Source organism: Sylvia atricapilla, chromosome 2 (genome assembly GCF_009819655.1).
Source record: "Sylvia atricapilla isolate bSylAtr1 chromosome 2, bSylAtr1.pri, whole genome shotgun sequence".
Lineage (NCBI taxonomy): Eukaryota > Metazoa > Chordata > Aves > Passeriformes > Sylviidae > Sylvia > Sylvia atricapilla.
The window spans coordinates 76442281-76463786 of record NC_089141.1 but is presented as its reverse complement, the minus strand read 5'-3'; the positions used below and the strand labels follow the sequence as shown (position 1 = coordinate 76463786).

The following is a 21506-nucleotide window of genomic DNA, read 5'->3' as shown; positions in this document are numbered from 1 at the left end:
AAGGATGTTCATGGAAATCCTGATCTACTTCTGATGTCATCACAGGTTTTGTTCTGCAAATTGAAACTCTAATTGATAACAGATACAATACCAAGAAAAAAATGAATAAATAAAAGCAAAATATTAGAATTTAAAAGCAATAGCCTAATTCCATCCTTGTTTTGTAAGAATACAATGCTTGCAATGCAAATTTCTGCCTCTCAATCCCCATTCACAACTCCTTATCCAATTTGCACCCACATACACTGTTTAAACTGCTGCTAAATTTCAGCCAAATTACCATAGAAAAGCTAAGTCCATCTACCTACAAGTACCACAACTATGTTTTCACACGTCTTCTGAAGAGCACTGGCTCTGTTACAGAAACAAGACCAAAATCCATAGTCCAGTTGAGGGAAATTTGGCAGCAGCCAATTAGGCATCCAATAAGCACCTGAAGCATCCTCAGCTTAACCTTTGCACCACCACGTCTTATTCAAGGAGATCTCAGGCAAAGACTGCAAGAAGTTTTTCTGTGGGAACTTGTGGCACTTCTAGTTTCTTTTAAGTAACAGGAGGAAAATTCAGAAAGAACTCCAAGCACCTTCTTATTTCTCTTTCCAAAGGAATCCTGAACAAGATTTCCAAAATAGTCTGATTATTTTGACTGTAGGGACATGGCTTTAGGTAACACTGGTATTTCTAGATTGTTCGGGTGTTTTTGAGTTTACCCCCAGTGGACAGTTTGAATACATCCACTATACCTTCTGCTTTAAAACATGCAAATAATATGTAAGAGAACTGAAATGTGAACAGCTTATGTAGCTGTGTGACTGCACCTGATCATTCACACCTCATGAACTGGAACAATTCTCACTGTTGAGTCCTAATGATGGTCACTACTTTCACAAGTGAAATCCTTGTGTGAGTTACCTGCTTTCCACAGAGTACTGCAGCACCTTGCTGCCAGTCTCAGGATTCTCATAATCCATCCATCCATCAGGAAGCTACTGTTTTCAGAAACAACTGGATGTTTTTTTCTGTTGACACCTTTTGCACTACTGAAATGCCACTGATGATAATTCTACTACTAGAAGCACTGTGGTTCACAGTGCCTCTAAACATGGATGAAAAATAAAACCTATGCAACAATACAATTCCCTTTAAATCAGCAGAGACCCTAATCTTAAGGCTTGTGAGTAGGAAGAGTAAAAAAAACATTTTAAAAAAGACATTAGCTTGCAAAATAAACACCTACTGGCCTATATTTATTTTCTTGTGGTTAGTACTCTATATATTCCAATAAATATCACCTTTGTAACCTCTGCAGGTCTTCAACCAATGTTTGAAAGTCTGCATAAATCTTCAGTACCTAATTTCAGAAGTGTTGCATATAGGAAGAAAAGCATAAAGAAAGAAAAGAACTTGTTAAGGACTATGATTTCTAAGGGTGAAAGAAGCAGGCTGTTAAACATTTGCCATTGTGAGCTGAATCAGACTCATACAGCCAAAGCTTTATAAGAATGCAGGGAGAAGGAAAAAAGGAGGAGTAAACTGTCTGCTGATGAGATTATACACAGACTGCAGGGTTTCAGGACAATTTGTAAAGCCTCAGTAATGGGACAAAAAGTTGGAAGTTGGTTGTTGAAGCAAAAGCAGATAAGCCATGACAAGAGAGAGCAGAAGGGAGAATCAGCAGCGACAGAAGTTAGTATACTGGCCTGTAGCTCCTAAGATTACCTTAGATACATAACTGAAATAAGAAAATACAGTATGACAGGAGCAAAGGCAAGGATTTTGAGGATTGCCTTTACATAAAGCTCTCCATTTGTGACTGCCATGAACAGGATAGAGAACTAATAACCCTGATTGCATATGGAATTTCCCTTTGCCAATCTATCTGGAAGAAGCTAAAATCCAAACTTCATTAATACTGTGATTACAACTGCACTAGAATACACGTCAGTATGGCCAGAGCTTGACAGAGACTACTTTTCCTAAGTCCAGTATTCTCAACCTGGAATTTGCAGATCTGGTTGCAGTGGTGGGCCTCAGGACTATTTTAAATGGGTCTGCAAAAAGGCTGAAGAAAGGATGTGTAGCATCAACAGGCTAACAGTAATCATAAGTGAGCATAAGCTACCAGAGAAAAACCTCAAATATTTTGTAAATCAAAGGTGGCAAAAAGCACTCCATTGGTGATCAGCAATGGAAAAGCCTCCACTGAGATGCATGAATCAAGAAAACAGCACTAGCAAACTCAGAAAGTACCTAAAGAGGCTTGACTCTTAAGCCAGACTAATGCAAATCTATTCCATGTGGGTTCCTATATTGTGTTCCCCTATATTGTTAAGTAATAGACTGAGCAGGATATCATGCATATGTTCTTTTATCACTACTCAGAGGAAAAAAAACCAAAACTGTTTATATTTCTGCTGTGATGTTAGAGAAGATCAAAGAAGCAGCATAAACGATGAGCAGAGGATAGGGACCGTGACCTTTGAGGAAAGTGATCCATTGGGTCAGCAGAGCACCACTGTCAAGCATGACCTGCAGCCCAAAACTGACAATGGCATTACAGACGTGATGGGGCCAGGCTGCTCATGATCTGAACATACACAACCTCTTTATTTCAAATTCTACACACAGTCTAGAATACATTTAATGCTTGCACAATAATCTGCAGTTCTCTGTATACTCGCAGCTTTCTTTCTGTTAAAGGCTGCCTGCCCAGACATATTTCATTGTTGAAGTCCAGCTGAGAAGCCTGAATAACCAACAAATGACTGGGGCCAGCAGTGGGCCAGCCAAAAACATTTCTCTCATGTAAGAGAACAGACGGTGGAACAAAAAGACAAAAGACACAACAGAAAATGGAGGGTAATTACAAAGACAGGAATGAAGGGTGGACTTGGGTCTTCCAAGTACTCAAAAATCCATTTCTTTGAATTGCAGAGGTTGAAGCAGGAGCTCTGCATATCGACCTTAGTGCTTTGCTACAGATTTTATGTATCTATTTTATATGATCTTTACACCTAGAGAACAAGTCCTGTGAGGAGCAGCTGAAGGAGCTGGGGTGGTCTAGCCTTGACAAAAGGAGGCTCAGGAGGGACTTCCAGACTCTCTATAAATGCCTGAAAGGAGGTTGTAGCCAAGTGGGGATTGATCTCTTCTCTCAGGTAACAAGTGATGAGAGAAAACTGCCTCAAGCTGCACAAGAGGATGTTTAGATAGGATATTTGGAAAAATTTCTTCATGGAAAAGGTTGTCAAACATTGACCAGGCTGCCCAGGAAAGCGGTGCAGTCCACTGTCTCTGAAGGTATTGAAAAGATGTGTAGCCATAGCACTTGGGGACATGGATTTGACAATGCTGGCTTAACGGTTGGAACTGATCATCCTGGAAATCTTTTTACAATCTAAACAATTCTGTGATTCTACATTTTTGACAAACCTACTTCTGTGAGCTGCCTACACAAAGGAGATACCCCATAAAAGACTGCTTCCTTATTTCCTGGAATCCTGGTTTTGGGCACAGTTTTGGACATTAATCTGAATCGTGTACTATCCTGCTTCCTTTTTCTTTGTACAATATACAGTACAACCAGATTACTTGTTGTTATGGTAATGGTATTAATAAATACACTATTGGAATAAATCTAGCGTGAAGTGGCAAAATAGCAGGACTCCATCAGCACACCACATCTAGTGACATTCATCAGAAAGGACAAATGAGCAAAAACTCATGTAAAATCTCAATTACAGCAATAACCCAGGATCTCCTCTGCAATAATTTAGTCAGGACTCAAAATGCTATCCTCACAAGAAAATTAAACCAAACCAGTGCAATTTCCCATTCAACAACTATTTCTTACAGCTACAAGTTGCTTGCTCCTCAGGCAGAAACATCCTCCTACATCTTCCAAAAGCATGACTCCCTATTATATCTGAAACTCACAACCCTCTATCAAAAAACAATTTGCAGAAAATAAGCTATCTAATTCCACTACAATTTGGAGAGCAGAAAAATGCTCAAGTAGCAATGAATTTCTACACCTGATCAGAAACAAACAAAAGCATTATTACAAATCCATGTAAGACCCCCGAGTGATGCTAACAGTATGTACTCAAAGCTATGATATCACTGGACAAAGCAACATGATTTTTCCTGTTCTCCTCTAAAATAACAGAAATATGCTGCTACACTAACAGAAACATTCATCTTACTGTCCAGATGTTTACCATATGTTATGCAGCAAAATTCATATTATACTGTTGTCTTTCATCTGCAATGCAGTCTTCTCTGTCTTCCATCTAACTAACTGGAACAGCCAAGATATTTCTAATAGAGAAGTACAGCTTTCATTTCCTCTCAGAGTGTCATTTGCCTTCCTGAAGCAGTGGCTTGTGTTTTGTCAAAATCCAGCAGCAAAGTTGTTTCTACAGGCCAATGTCAAAAAATCCAGTGAAGCCATTTATTGAAGCTGATGCCTTCCTGAGAAGCCAGGCAAGCTGTGTTCCTTACAAGCTGGTTCTAAAAATACATTCTGCTGGACAGATCAGTGGTCTGGACGCTCCACAGGACCATTTTGCCTGGTACCACTGGAGTGCCATCAACATTTGCCCTGACCAAAAGGAACACAGGATGCTCAGGGTTATCCTTTATGTTTGCTACTACAAAATAAGAGTAGAGAAGTAACTTTGCAAGCTGTTTATTATGTTGGTAACAATACACTATAATAAAAATAATAATGAGCAATCAAGAGTCTTTTCTGCTAAATTTTCTTTTCAAACACTTCCTAAGTCAACTGCATTTAGCAAGGGTTTAATAAGAGAGAAGTAATGGTGAACTCAAAATGTATTTCTAGGGCCTCATTAAGATAACATTTCCTTTGTTTGAACGTTTACATTTGTGTATGCGCACATGTACACACATACAGACTGTCTATCTATATGTGCAGCAATTTGTAGTGGATATCATTGTATCTTCCCCTCCCCCCGCCTTCATTACCTAAACTGAGTATATTAAGTTTAAATCAGAACAGTACTAGGATGTTAATTGAGGGAAGGACAAATGAAAAACCAGGACTTATGGAAAGGAAGACACTGGGCTAGAAGAATGGAGAGAAGCAGAGGCACAGATTGGATTCTATGGGAAAACTGGTATTGGAACAAACCCTGGGAAGCAGACTTCATTAATGTTTCTCTACCCTGATTGCTGAAGTTCTCTCTCTGGGTTTGATAAGCAAGATGTGCATAATTTATATTAAATAAAAAAAGCTCAGCGTACTCAACGCTTTTCTGTTTAGTCCTCCTGAGAATTTTAGTTGTAATCACATACTTGATTTCCCCAAATAACTAGGATTCAATAAACACACATGAGTTAGTCAGTAAGATCTAACATATATTACAATCCATTAGCCGTTTCATCATCATTTTTTTAAAGTTAAAAGGCCATCAATTCTATTCCCACTTTTATCATCTTTTCCTGTTGCACAAGGCCCAGAACATGAGTTCTGGTCTGTGAGACTTCAGGGCACTTCTGACAAAAGAATACAAAATATTTTCATATCTAATTTGAACTAATTTTAATATTTAATGTCTGAATACATTATCAGAATTTTTCCTACTACAGCACCCACTTAAAGAGAAATCAGTTAAAATCTAGTCAGTATTATCAAGTTGCATTTGTGTTTATGTATTATCTACTTTTGAGTAAGTATTTTCTTCTCACACAGAGACTGTCTGATCAGTCACCTAGCAGCAATCTCATATACACAGGTTGCAACTCCTGAGCCAAAGCATCCTCATAAATACAGTGCAGAATACAACTTCATTTTTATGTCTTTATGCTACTGCTACTCTGCTTGTGATTAAGACAAATAAATAAATATGCATACACAGAGATGTATTTACAGAAGTAAAAAATAGTAGGGGCACTTTTCATTTCTAAAAGCAAACATATAAGGTAAAAATCTAAATGCACTCTTGTTAAGTTTATCTTTAAGTTTACCTTTACCATGTTAGCCTCACCAACAATGGCTTCATAGGACTTGCAGAAGAACTAATCACAAATAGAATGAAAGCATGAACATATGCAATCCTAATCCACTTGTGTCCAAAACAAATAGTGCACAAAGATGTTGGGACTAAATTCTAAATGGAATGTTTCATTCCTAGGCTTTTGACTGTTAATATCACTACAGTGAAATCTACTGGCAGCAAGCAGGACAATACTCTTGAGGATACCTCAATTTTATTTCATTTTCAGAATTATTTTTAGATGCACATGGAACTTGGAAAAATTCAATGGCTGCATTTTAACCATGCAAATCACAGAACTGGAAGTTGCTTTGATCACATGTATATTTATAAGCATCCATGACCTAACACAAAACTTGTATATTATACATAACTGCTCCACAGAACAATTTTATAGAGTAAATTCTGTCTAATGATATAAAATCTCGTTATGATTTTAGGCATACTTCTATCCAGCAAATAAAACCTGAGAGAACTACAGAGCTACCAAACCTGGTTAGAGTGAGAAAAGAACAGAACACTTTGCATTACTAAACAGGTTTTTTTCCAAGACAGTTACTGGGATATGGGGGTATGGGATATGGTGAAGCAATAGAGATCAGAAAGTTGATGTGAGGAAGAGTGGGATTGATCCTGATGCTCACCAAAACTCAGTACACTGCAATAAGCTTACAAATCTACAAGCAGTTACTTTTAGATCCCTTCTAAATGAAATAGATGCAGACTTGAATCAACAGAAAGGTAGAACACAGATACTGTGCCCTGGAAATTAGCTCCAGTCGGCCTACATTCACCTGCTAAACTCAGAGTATTTACACATAATACTGGGGATACAATATCCCCATAACTACAAGTGTAAATGTACTAGAAGTGCAATTTAGGTACTTTCTGCTTACATTATATTCTTCTACCAACTTAACTCTTTTCAATACACAGTCATTACATGCTTACCACTGTGCCTAGAAACTGAATGCTTGTCTCTCCAGAGGCATTCCGAGAAATCCGCTGAAAAACACAAATGTAAGAATCGATTAAAGTAACTCAAAATTTGTAACCATTCCATTTTCTTTGTCACATCACTGTAAAGTAATCAAAAATAATTGAATACATAAATCTATACATAAAACAGATAAAACATTTTCCTTCAACAGAGGTACTAAAAGCCTAAACCCTACTTCTCAGATTTTGGTTTTAGTTCAGTCAACTCAATAAAATTCATTTTTGAAGGACAATGAAGGCAAATATGGCCAAGTACAACATAGAGCAACCTTGTGCTCGAATGTCATGAATAATGAGTCTTCTGCCATCTCTGTGATTCTGTATTCCTGTTACTCACATTTAGTATTATCTTCATTCTCTCCTAATGAGAGACATTTTAATCTCTTTTTAAAATGCAAACCTCAAATGATGCTACTTCGGAAACAGAAAAAAAAAATGACCTTATGAAATGTCTGGTCACCTACTGTGGTTCAGGAGTTGATTGAAGTTATTAAACAGTTTTCAGATATTACATTGTCAGTAAGCCGCAAGACAATGCAAGAGAAAATATATTACTGGTTTCACACAGTATTAAACATAATTTAAATATGCAAAACATATAAAGAATTTTTTCTTCCTGTGAATCATTTTCTCCTTCAGTGTCAAAAGTTTTTTCTCACATTTCACTCCCACTATTTATGCCATGGCCCACATAGGGCCCAACACAAGGAACACAGCCCTCGTTTTACACAATGCCAAGTGAACATAAATGTACTAAAGCACAGATCCGAGAAGATGAGTACTATTGCAAAGAACTGCACAGAAATCTTCAGCATTTCAAAGAAAAAAAATTGTAAGAACGGGGCTGCAAATAATCTTGAGATATCTTCTAGCCCAAGACTCCCAGCAGAATCAAAACACACCAGTGTGACTCCCAAACGATGTGCTTCTAACTCATTCTCAAAATCTTTCAGTTGCAAAAATTTCACAGCTTCCCTAAACAATTTATCCCAGTGCTCTGCATCTTTACCATGAGAAAGATTGTTCCTAATATTTGAGAAAAATAACTCTTACTTCAAACTGCATTACTCATATTAATTCTCATCTCTTTCATTACACACAGGAAGCACAGATTATTCCCTTCCTTTCTACAGCTACCTCCACGTATATGAAGAGCCTTACCATGGCTCCCCTAAGTCTTGTCCAGACCAAATGAGAAAGTGCTACACAACAATAGCTAGATATCCCCCAAAACAATTTTAATAGCAATAAATTAAATCCTGGTCCCTTTTCACTAATGGTGTTCCTCAGCTGCACTTTATGAAGTAATAATTACTACAGCCCAAACATGCTTATTTTTTGACTTAACAGGTCACACACTGACATTGCAATCTGTACAATCATATGAAAACAAAGGGTGATGTGCCAGAGCCTGACATATTTCAACAATAATGATTAATGGAATGGAAAATATGGGAAATAAAATTTCATACAAAACCTGACGTTTACTTTTATAAAGGAAACAGGAATATACACTTTTCCCACAGTCTAGGATAAACACAATCAGGTTTTGGAAACCACAAAGAAGAACAAAGTACCGGCTGACTACAATGAATGAACCGCATGCCAAAACAAACAAGTCCCAACCACTTGATAAGCTGTCAGAAAATGGCAAGCCGAAAAAAATTAAAGGATTTAATTTCTTTTTTTCCTGGAATGCCCTCCACCCTCGTTAGAGTTCTGTCACTTATTGTGCTACCCTTTTGTCCGCTTTCAAGGGTCATTAGAGACCTTTTCATGTCCTAATAAAAATTCCACTTTTTTGGCTAATCTCCCTGTCACACAGAAAAACACAACTTAAAAAACAAAACAAAATGAAAAGTAGAGCCCTTTGTCATTTTCTTTAAAGGCTTTCAAAGTAAAGCCAGGTATCTTGACAACTTGACTTACTTTTCACAGCTGAAAAGAAAATCATTAAAATATTTCCTCACACAGATTTTCCTTACTTGCAGCCAAATAAGCTAGCATAGCAAAATCCAAGCCCTTTCAAAAATAATTTAATAACCACTTTATGTATATAAAGAAGGCACCTTCTAAAGACTCAGCCTCAAGACAAAGATAGCAGCAGCATTTTTCCTGCCCTGACACTGTTGAAGCATACTGGTATCACAGTACAGCAGTTCCTCTACTGTTTGCTGTGTCCAAAATACAACGCATTACATTCAGTGTTGATCGCATTTAAAGTCAGTAAAAGCACTAAAATCCATTTCTTAAATTATCATCTGAGATGGGGTGGGAATAATGGGGAAGATGAAGAAAATTGTTTAAAAAAACAGGAGAAAAAGAAATTTCCATCACGGGTGTATGTAAAAAAACCAAAAGGAGAAGGAAAGGTGGTGAAATTCTCCAAGTCACAAAACATATGTTACAGCAAGAACAAAAAGAGAACTGCCAGGTTTCTGAGAACTGTGTTACAAAAGAAATCAGAACATTATCATAATTAATGTTTCAAATTACAGTAAATAAATTTCAGCTATTAGATGTGATTAGATTTTTCTGAAAAGAGTTATTTCTGTTCCACTGGCAGGCTTGTATTTCTGGGATTTGTAAATGTAATTGATGTTTTCAAGAAAATGAAAGGACATGGTTAACAATTATTCTTTTATTTCCCACCTCTTTAGAAAAAGGACCAGTCTCCAGTTTCTCTTGTAGAGTTAGATATTTACATATTCTATACCTCATAATAGATGGTTTCATATTGCATGTCATAGCAGGAAAGTAATCAAATAGAGGTAACAATAGAGAATAGCTAATTATATGCATTGTCCTTGCTCTCCTAATAAATTGCAAATTATTTGCTAGGAGGTTAGCACCAAAAAGGCAAGGGAAATTTATCATTTGTTCAAAGACAAAACATCTCCATGTGTTTACCTGCCAATACAGTAAAATCACATTGTTGATATAAATTACACAATCTTAGATATAACCAATTTCTTTTCTGGTTGATTCAGTGCACAGAGCTTCAAACTAACTTAAGTAATGTCATGCGAGTTAGAAGTATTTTTTTTTCCTTATGAGAAAGCAACGAGCTAACTCAAATTTGAAAAAAAAAATCGCAACTTCAAAAAATCCATCTGCAGTCTCAAAGCTGTCAAATGGGAGTGTGTTACATAAATATTATATGTATTTTTACATACACAGGTTACAGTATGTTATACTGCATATGCTATGTATATACAAACAAAATGCTTATCCACACATGTAAAAATAGAAAAGTGTATACAATCATGCAAAATGTGTTTGATTCTCCTCCTCTATCCTGTGTACGCTACACCACAGTCATTTCACAAATAATCATTTTAATCTGCAAATCCCAGTAAATTACAAGAGGTTAGTGTGGTATGACTTTAAATTCTTCTGCTTTGCCATAGAAAATTATTTCCACTTAGTTGGGTATCAATGATGTATTCATTGTAAGATGCAATAGGGTTACAATCAGCTTTGCATTAAGCCTGCAATGGATGAGCACTAGCAGATAAAAATTATAACCTCTACAAGAAGAAGGATAAAGCAGCTCGAGAAAACAAAATATATTTATTACTGAAAGACATTCTTAACTGACATTATTAGACAACAACAAGATCTTAGCTTATTTTCCACAAATCTTCTGGTCTCTATGACTCTCAGGCTACTGGAAGGGAGCAGCTGCAGAGAAGGAATTATACAAAAACAAAGAAACTACAACAGACCAAAAGCAATTTTTTTTGCTTTGCTTGCAAATGAAAAAGTAATGATAACCTCCAAAGCCAGAATTAATTTGAACTGGCAAAGGCAATCAGATAAATAGATACACAACCTTCTCAAACAATTATCTTGAACTACTATATACTGGCTTTATTTGCTGAAAGTAAAAGCTGGAGACAATTTCTTTTTTTTTTTTTCTGGAGACAGAAAACACACAGATTGTCACTCAGCCAATGTTTCTTGCAATTTTTTAAAGCTATGGCGTGACTATATTCCCAGTCAGACAACATGCAGCGAACTACCAAACCAAAACCAAAATTACAAGCCCAGAAAAGTTATGGATAGGCTACAGATAAAATTTTGAGTGAAACACTGGTAGTTTCCCAGCATGGAGCTGTTTTTCAGAACATAGAATTTCTTGCAGCCCAGCCCCTATTATTTAATTTCAACATCTCACTAACAAAAATTCTGAATATCTTAAGCCAGGAATTTTAAATGGAGGATTGCTATCCACTTTTTAGCAAATACTTATAAATTCTTGAAAATTCCACCTAACAAAACCAGAATCATCCCCAGATAGGTTTAATTAAAAAAATATTCCCACAACAGGGAAGTCGGGGAAAAAAAACCCAAAGTATTTTACCTTCTAAAGTTTTAACAGATTCATTTGCTAGTATTTAATCTATGAGATTTTGTGTTCACGAGGGTGCTTGGACATCTGGAAATCTTCATCTTCCACCCATGTCATTGCTACCTTTGGAGTCCCATGGTTTGGTCAGAAAGAAGAAAAAGGCTGCAGAAGTAGCTGTGAAACCTTTAAGTCATCCTCTCAAGAAAAATGGGTGATTGATTTGACCTTATCAGTCTCCTTTTCCATCTCCTTCTAGAAAGCAGAACTTCATTTCAGCACTGCCTTTCCACTGTGGAAAACCCCAGTTGAGGGATGTAATCCCAGACTAGCAATGTGACCAAGACTTGCAGTATGCTGGAGTCTGTCTATATTGTGCTGCACATTCAGACTTGTTCACCCTCACAAGCCTTTCCACTTAGGAATCACCCTACTTTTTCACAATTTAGCATTCTCCACTGGTGGTGCCATCATTTTCTCCCCTTAGAGCATTAAACTACAGACGGGAAGTTAGCCTGATTTTGTGCACTGCTCTACCCTTAGCCATTACCAGTTTCAGTTCACACTTTATAGTAAATGAAGCCTCAGTGAGTTGTTCTTCTCAGGGCACATCCACATTTCCCAGGTTCTTACAAGGGCAGCAGCCATCCAGCGGGAAAAGAGATGATCAAGGGCTGTGTGTGAGCATTTTTACTTGTGAAAGGTGTTTAAGACTGCTGTTAGTGGCACTGAAACAGTCTTTCCCATTAAAAGGAATCCTGCCAGAATGCTGAAATACTGGCCTCCCCTGGACCTGTTGCAAGCTATCTCAGCCCTTTTCCAGGGACAAAATGGAATCTGTTCCCAAACAGTACAAATACAGATGTTAAATACAGGATGAATGGCTTATAGGGCATCGATCCACACAGACAATTGTGCAGGTGCAGTTTCTAAGAGGCTAAGGCATCTTATCACTACTTTTTAGGAGTTCTCTTAATGCTTGTGATTCAATTACAGTAGGTGATTTGGGAATTTCTGTCCTCCTACAAACAGAAAAATAGAAACACAGATCCTTCCCAATATTTCTTTATGTGATATCCAATGTGACTATTACTTGATACTTCTTTTTGCCAATTTTTATTTTTATATTAAAACCATGGCAGGTATGCTATTACATATACAGAGAGTGCCTTCTAAGTATGTTCATGCATTTCTTTAATCCACTTAGACGGGAAAGTGTTACAAAGAAGTAGATGACAAGTTTTAGAACTAACAAAAAAAGAAACAATCAAAAAACAAACAAACAAAGCCACACAATCCCACCCCTCCCAAACAACAACCAAAAAAACCTCCACAGGAAATACTGCTTATTTGGTAAAGAACGAATCTAAAGGACATTTACTTCAACCTAAGATTTACAACAACACAATAATTAGGCATTCAGCCTTCTCTATGAACTTCTAAATTTTTGCTGTTACTACATTAAATCACAACATGACTAGAACTTCTGGAAGTTTAACCCTTTTTTTGGCATGCCACGATGCATCTTGCTCCTATAAGGGAGGGGAGGATTATGCAGTCAAAATGCTGCCATGTGATTCTACATCTGATAATGTCTGTGACTGCCCTGAGAAAAATTCTTGACAGGATCCATAGTCCTTTCTCACTCTTACGCCCCTCCTCTTCCTTCCCCTTTGCTCCCTGAATGTGTTACCACGTTCAAGAGAGCCATTTCTCATCTTTCAGGGTTTAGATATCATAAAACTACAATGTCTGTCAGTGACTGAACCCAGTGCTTTGGTTCTTGGACATATACAGAATCCTTATTCATCTTGAACATTGTTTTTCTTGAAAATGTATAGCTCCAAGAGGAAAAAAATATGGTATAAGATACCATGACAACTAACATTATTTGATTGACATCTTGAGTAAGACAGGATAAAACTAATCCCATTTCAGAGGGATTGATGGAACGTATCAGTTGATCACTCATTTCCTTCCTGAATGAAAAAAAGAAAGTATATTCATTTTCATTAAAGAATTGGTAAAGGTAGTGGTGTGTGCTTTTAGCTCTTCTGCTGTAGTTTCATGAGCTTTGATTCCCATTAATTTTCCCCTTCCCTTCACACATTCTCCATTTGAACCATGGACAAGAAATCTGTACCAGGTTTGGCTAGGTTAGCCATAACTGGAACAGGCTGAAAAAAACCCCAGGGAGTGAGCTACAGGTTAATCAATGTGGGCCATCAAGAATTCAGTGCTGGGGCTCACACTGGCTTTTCTCTACCCAAATGTACAGCTATGTGGGTCTAGGATAACCAAATGTCTGCAGATCATTCTGAGTCCCTCTTCTGGAGAAAACCTACCAAGAGTAATTTTGAAATCATGGTTGAAGGACAACAGCAGAGTATGTGCAGTAATTACACAGCACTAAAAAATGGACTGTCAAGCAGTCATGAACATTGCTCACTAAACCTCCCCAAAATAATTTTCAGGGGTTAAGAAAATAAGTATTCTGAGGTAATGGTATTTTAGACTGAAAATGTATATAATGTATCCTATCATTATCACAGATTACATCTGAGATCTCAAAACAGCAAAATGACAAAAGGTAATTTTTCTTATAAAAGTAAAAAAAAATTGCACATATGAAGAAAGTCTCCAAAGAGTTGTAGGAAATGAATACTTGGGCAAAGGCTTTGTTCTCCTGTCAGACATTTCCCTGGAACAAAGATTTCATAACCAGCATTCTCATTTTTTTCTGTTATTATAGACCAAAATAATAATCTAAAGAAACATTGTACCAGAGAAGCACTTATATTTGTCATACCCCAGGATGCAGAATATACTACTCCTGCTGCAATTGTTGATGCAATAAATAAATTAAATGAAAAAATAAGTGATGCTATCACCAAATTCCCTTTAACACTAAGTAGAGAAAGCTCCCCTGATAAATCTTCATCTATTTCATTCACAAAAACACTTCAAGCTTGAGACTGATGATTTCAGCTTTACAGGATCATGTTCTTGTTTAGCAACTCCATTACTCTCTTAATTACACCTTGCTGTGACTGATAAAGACCTCTTTACTGCAGAGTTTCGGATGCCCAACAGACACAGAACAGTTTTGCTGGAAGGGACCTCTGGAAATCAGGTAGTCATGTTCCCTGTTCAAAGCAAGGCTAGTGTCAAAGTGATACTGGCTGAACTGCTCAGGACCTTGTCCAGCTGAGTTGCCACTACATCCTACAGAGCTTCAGCTTATTAGGGACTAATTCCCCGAAAGACAGGAAATATAAAAAAGGAGGTATCACCAGTGCTATTGTAAAATTGCTTTCTGGAGGTGCTAAAAGCCATGAAAAGTTTTCCAGGATCCAGGCAGAATGCTTACACTACCTTTAGAGGGTAGAAGGTTTCAGAATAGCAAGATAGCAGAGCTGTGGGCCCAACAGTTTGGCAGTGAAAAGGCTGCGTTCATATGATGGAACTAAGGAGTACAAAAATATTGGCAAAGATGGTAACAAATAATTCAAACAAAAACATTCTATGGTTCTGGCTCAGCATCATCTTGCTACAGGGAACTATCTGCAAGTAAAAGGTATTTAACAACGAGATTTTTGATTGTTTGATGGTGGAATCAATGGAGACACAGCATTCAACAGCACTAAGCAGTTGTAAAATCTGTCCATGTAGCATTGCCACAGAGCAGCCTCGAAATCTGAATGGTCAGTGGAGAGGTTTTTGAGAACCTGCCCAAACACAAGTAGTTGTTGCTTTGAGGATCTCCTTCTTGGAAGCACTTTTTTCTTGAGCAACCTGCTCACCCTGTGGATATCTGGTCTTCCTGTGCAGTGTCCCAGCAGAAGGCATGCACTTGCAACCTGACTAGAAAGGAGAGAGCTGCAGCTGGGTTCAAGCCCATCTGCGGGACTCCATGGATTCCTTGATTTATCTTGAGGTCCCCTTAGATTCTAGTTCCCATGAGGAATAAAAGATGCTCAAACTCTATGGAAAAAGACAGCTTATTCCTTCCTTCTACCTGCTCCCTAGTTCATACTGGAAGACAGAAGAGGTCATAGACAACATCTGTGGGCACACGGCTCACTGAAATCTAGCTTACTTGTATATGGGAGGAGAGGCAAAGAAGTAAAAATGCCCTAATTTTCCCAAAATATGCCTGTTGTCTTTCTTCCAACTGTCATTACTTTCCAGGATATCACACTGAGCCACCATTCTCCCTTCCAGTTTCCATTGGAATTCTTATTTTTCCTTTCCACAACTTCAATCAACCTCCACTTTTCCACTCACTCTTCACAGGAATCATTAAGACCTCATTTATTAATTTATTTTTATTCTAAATACTTCCTAAAGGGTTATATCATATTTAAATCCCATTTTATATATACAAGTATTTTACAGATGCATTTGCAATTAAATTAAAGCCAATCCCTTCAAATCTGAGGAAGGTGTATTGCAACTATATTCCTACAGACCTTTGATTTTCAGCAAAGGCAAACTCCAAATTCATAATATAGCTAGATGTAAGTCAAATTCTGAGCCACTAATGTCTTTTGAAACAAGTATGGGAAACCATTTTGGTAAAGTATTTCTGTACCAAAAAACCGTCATTTGCTTGGTGGACAAAATCCTACACTTCAGGATGTGTTGAATTCAGCCTCATCAAATGAGAGAGAGAATTTTGCCATAAGTAAACAAAATGCTGAGAAATTGGGATTAACTGAGGAACTATTCAAAACAACCACAAAAACTCCCATGATGAAATCTAAGTGCTACAAGATATGCCATGGGGTCTGCCCATCCTTGGAGACTGTATCTCAAAAATCTCTTGCTCAAATGATCCCAAGTTTTCCTCATTTCCTTACTTTGTATAACATCCCTTGGATCTCAGAGTAACCCAAAGCAGCACAATGATTTCAGAGCCCTTATGCTGCAGCCACAGGACCTGCAGTATACCCCAGGGTTCTGATCCCACTCTCATCTGGGTACCTGGCCAGGCACTCCGCAGCTCCCATCTGCTGCACACAGATGGGCTTCCTCACACAGGAAACAAAAGCAGGAGGAGGGGGGCTGCCACACATCCTTGTTGTGCCCTGGTATGCCCTAGACAGACTGTGACCAGAGCCTATACTTCTCCTCAGGCACTCAGGTCCCATATCTAGAAACTCTCCTGGAAAATGTGAGTTTTTAACTCAAAGGCCCTTCATAACTCTGCAGTAGAGTTGGTGCTCTGCTTTGCTCTAATTCTCATTGAGCCTTTAGCAGAGGAGTGAAAATACAGAAGCATACTTAATAACGTATTTTTTAATAGATACACAAACATTTGAATGTCTAGACTATAATTCACATAAATATATTTCAAACCGAAACTTTTTTAAGATTATTTATTCCCTGTTTGAATGCTTAAGTGCTTTGCTAGTTTATGGCCAAACTGTGGGATTGAGCCAAAGGTGCATAAATCAAACCTTCAAAGAAATAAAACACACAAAGATTGTATTTGGTTGGGCAAATTTAGAATTAAACCAACTATGAGGAAAAATTAGATCGGCTGCAAATTAATAAAGCACAGCTGGAATTATTCAATTCATCCATATTTTTTGCTTAAATGGCTCTAGGGCTAAGTTTTGCAGAAAGAAGATACTTCAAGACTCAGGGGTCAATTGCTTTTGGAGACAAATTGACCTACAGGAATACACTTGTCTAATTTGGTTCTTGCAGTGGGGCAAATCTACAGAAATATATAACCAAGAACCCAATTTTGATTCTGGTGAGTGACTGTCAGAGGTCATGTTTAAGGTTCCCATAAATTTACATATATACACTAAAAAATTAATAACTTCTCAAGCTACTGAGTTTCTTTGCTAAAAGCAAAGGCAGATAAAATCTGAGAAGGAAACAACATATGTGCTTTTTCCACATTCTGTTGGCTAGATACCATGTAGTCAGCTTATAGCATGTTGCTGTGGCTAGATCTGCAGTATTTCATAGGGTTTGGTCCTACTCAGGGAGTAGGAAGTAACACTATTGCTGGCTCACCTCCCAGAAGAAAGCTTCTTCAGATCATATGATCATTAATTTTGGAACTAATTTTATGGGCCAATTCAACTATTATTAGCTAAATGGTGTTACTACTATCAGTTATTATATATCCAGTCATACAGTAATATAGTTTGCAATGAGGTCTTGTGAACACAGTTATCCATTCTAAATAAAATGCTTGTCAACTAGGCAGATTTTATAGATTCATACCTTGGTATTTTTTCCTGTTCAAAATTAGGAATGTACTTTATATAATGGCACCAAAATGGACCAGTATTAAAATAATAAAAAAGAAAAATATACCTAAAAATAGAATATTATTTTAGATATACACACTCCTTGAAGCTAGCATAAATCTCCCAAGAAATCTACAGAACTCAAGTCCAGAATTTATTTGGGAAATTTTCACTCTCGGGCAATACTAACCTTGAAAGATAAAATAATTTTTTATTTTCAAGTTGCAGTCTTTTAAATTCTATCAAAGCAAAAACAGTGTTTCCAGCTGAGTAACTTGCCAGGGGTAAAAATGAAAAACTAAATTCACACATTCCATTGTAAATGATGAGAAATCTGACCATTGTATCACTGATAAATGGATAGGAAACAGATACTGTTAGATGTAGAAAACACTTTCAGTAAGTTTTGATTTGTTTTTCATTAATGTCAGGATCAACAGATATTTGTAAATAAATGATTTGTCAACAAATATATAAATCCTGACTGAAGTTACATTTAGAAAAGCATTCTCTGGTGCGTAGAGTTGGTTTCAAACACTTAAGTGTTCAGAAGGAAAGAAAATACAACTACTTTTAGCTTTTCAGTCCTCTTTTCTAAGAGGCACATAATTTTTGCGATGTTTTCTATATTTATCTTCTCAAAATTATGAAACTAATCATATTTCTTATAAGTACATAAAAAACACATTACATGTTACATGGGAGATGTGCTGCCCTGTGACTTTCAAACTGCAAAGGCCCAGAAGTGTAACAATCACACAATCCACATGAGACTAATTTTACTGTAGGTCCCCACATGGGTTTCTGTTGCGAGTTGGGTTAGGAGGGAGGGTTTTTTGTTTCAGTTGATCAGTTTTTTCAGTTGGTTGGTTTTTTGCAGTAAACCATTCCTTATTTTTTATATGGTTAAGAAACTGTCTCCTCACAAGCTACTGAATAAAAAGAGCCTATAAGCTGAGGTAAGCTTCTATCTAAATAAGGAACTTCTCATTAAAAGCAAGCTATTCAAAACTCTAGATAAGCAACTTCAAGTGCATCCAGAGCTTTAGTGGAGTGAATTTGTCACAAAGTAGAAAGATTCTGCTGTTTGTGCAACATCACATAATTTTTATGATGCAGCAAGTTTAGACCCCATGTTTCAGTATCATTTGTATGCCCAAAGAGGCTTTGGTGAGATTACCTGTATAGTCCTCTGAGTGCCATCTATGGTGACAGACAACAAGGGTGAAGCCAGGTTCCACTCGCTGGTCACATTCAGTTTCATCCCATCAACTTCCACCTGTTGTGACACCAAACAAGGCTGTTACTATGAAGACAGACAGAAAACTGATCTCAAGTTCATTACTGCATACAAAGCAGCAACCATTTTAAAACAGATGGCTCCCAAACAACCTGTCATGTTTACTGCTTCTGCCATAAAAGACAGGGTCCAACAACAGAGTCTTCCAGCTATCTCTGGGGAGAGGTGAAGGACCTGTGAACAGCTGCCTCTGAGTAGCAAGGTTTCAAGTGATTTCCAGCAAGTAACAAACAGCCATCCAACTTTTAAACCTATCTGGACATGCTACATTTACTGCAATTAGACAAGTAATGCATATAAATTCCAGTGACACCTTGCAACCCACACAACAGGGCTTGCATATAATATTCCCTCCAAGGACCAAGGAAGAACTTTTCCTATGCTTCTAATGAAGGGCTTTGCATTGTTATCTTAATTAATATGAGGCAGTAATTAATTCTTCAGCATTTTGCCTCAAAGTCTAGAAAAACTTTGGAAATTCTGACATGTTTTCTTTCAATATACAGATGATCAGAGAATACAATTTCTGACTTGAATGCCAATATGCTTATCCAGAAAGTGGGGGAGTTAATCATACCATGTTCATTATACAAAAATATTTCTAGGAGAAGAGCAAAAATTCTGGGTTCTGAAAAAAGTATAGATCATCATAGCTGTAATGATCTTCTATCATTCTTCTGTTGTATTATACTGTTTGAAAAACACACATCACACATTCAACACTATAAGAGCTATCTCAGAGAAGGAGATGGTTAAGAAAAAAAGTATTACATATGGACTAATATAATTGTTGATTAATATTTATGGCATGTTTTGAATGATCATCATACTGTTCAAGGTAGGCAACTATTATTTCAGTTCTATAATTTACTATAAAGAGAAGAAAAATCATGGTTGATAAATTTTCTTCCTCTCTCAAAATCTCCAAAGTATTTTCTAACCAGTAAATTTCAGATTATAGTGATAATGACACAACTATTGCATACATTCTCAATAAACTAGAAAAAAAATTCAATGTATTTAGAATAAAAGATGAGCACACGTTTTGCAAAATAAAACTTATAAAGCCTACTCTTTTAGGTCTCAGACTTATTATTTGACCCAATAAGAAGAAGCATCTTAAAAGAAATCCATAACAGAGAATGCAGAGGAGTAGTGTGCAATTCGATAAATTTATTTCAGTTAAGAAGCAGCAGTTCTGGCTTAAAAACCATTCTGATTTTATAGGTTTTAGTTTAGAACAGAAAGTTTGCCTTAGCGATACAATCTATGCAATTTCTATGGGCTTTGACTATAAATAAAGTCACATGTAAAGAACAAGAAGAAAAACAAGTCATTTATAATGGTTCACCAATAGGCCAGATTAGCTGGCATGCTTCAGGTACTTTACACTGCTCCAGTGATGCAAACCAGCCACAAACCTGGCTTGACTTAAGCCAGACCTGCAGCTGGTTTGTATTTCCAGAGCACTGCAGAGCAGCTGGAACACTCTGGTGAACCCAGCCCACTCTCAGCAAATGTGTATCAGCAAATACTGTCTTTATTGAGAACAGGAGAAGCATATGAAAAAGACTTTCCAAATGGAGAAAAGCATATCCAGTGCTCTGTCTCAACCCTCTTTGATTACCAACTGAACTTCGGTAAGGCAATTATTTAAAAAGTTTTAACTATTTCTAAAATCAGAAAAAGACTGTCTGCACTGGAGCCTGGGTCTGAAAATATAATTTACCATGTGTTCCCAGGGATCGAGGTGAGACAGCATCAAAGAAGACCAGGCTACTGGTCCCCAAAAATACCTTCAAGTAAACACCATACCACTTACAGCAGTGTAGGACTTACATGCAGCCTCAGAAAAAATCTATAGCTGCTATCTACAGTTCTAGCAAAGGGTGTGTCCAGGGGCAGGATGTAAGTCAATACCTCCACAACAAACTCAATTTAATCCTTAGCTCTTTAGTCACTGTACAGATGAGCAAAAGAGGAGAAAACCAAGTGTGTCACAATGGTAAATGACCTGCCCAAAACCCCTCACCAGGGTCTATACAAGTCTCGCCATTCTTGATTCCAGATTACCACCCAGAAAGGAGAGAGCAAACAGATGCTAAGTCTAAACAAACTGTGCACTGTAGGCTACTTATGTGCAGTAGAAACCACCATATAATATATTGTCACTATTACGGTTTCTCTATTCAAGAAAGAATAAAGGGTCAGGGGAAGGGTATATGAACTACTGCTTATCCCATAAACTGCAGCACTCTTCCCACATAATGGAGCTACAGGGTCTTGGCTGCCTTCACCTGCAACTCACCATGGTATGTGCAACTGGGGAAGATCACAGAAATCACAGAATATTCCCAGTTGGAAGGGATCCACAAGGAGCACTGAGTTCAACTCTCAAAGTTAACGGTCTCTAGGGATCGACCCCACCACCTTTGCGTCATTAACACCATGTGTAACCAACTGTGACGCAATGCCAAGAGAATCCCAAGGAAATTTGGCTATGCTCTGATAGGTAGGATGACAAAGACAGGACATCAAGATATCAGAGAAAATGAACAAGGACT

The 21506-nt window shown here is 37.3% G+C and overlaps 1 protein-coding gene across 1 annotated transcript in view; it reads right to left on the bottom strand.

Moving 5' to 3' along the window:
* Positions 1 to 21506, bottom strand: part of PCCA (propionyl-CoA carboxylase subunit alpha) — a 270508-nt gene that overhangs the window by 51741 nt on the left and 197261 nt on the right. The window contains exons 20-21 of the mRNA XM_066313485.1: positions 18823 to 18921; positions 6972 to 7025 (exon numbers count right to left, since the gene is read on the bottom strand). Of these exons, the coding sequence (XP_066169582.1) occupies positions 6972 to 7025; positions 18823 to 18921 (153 nt within the window). The remainder of the gene's footprint in view (positions 1 to 6971; positions 7026 to 18822; positions 18922 to 21506) is intronic.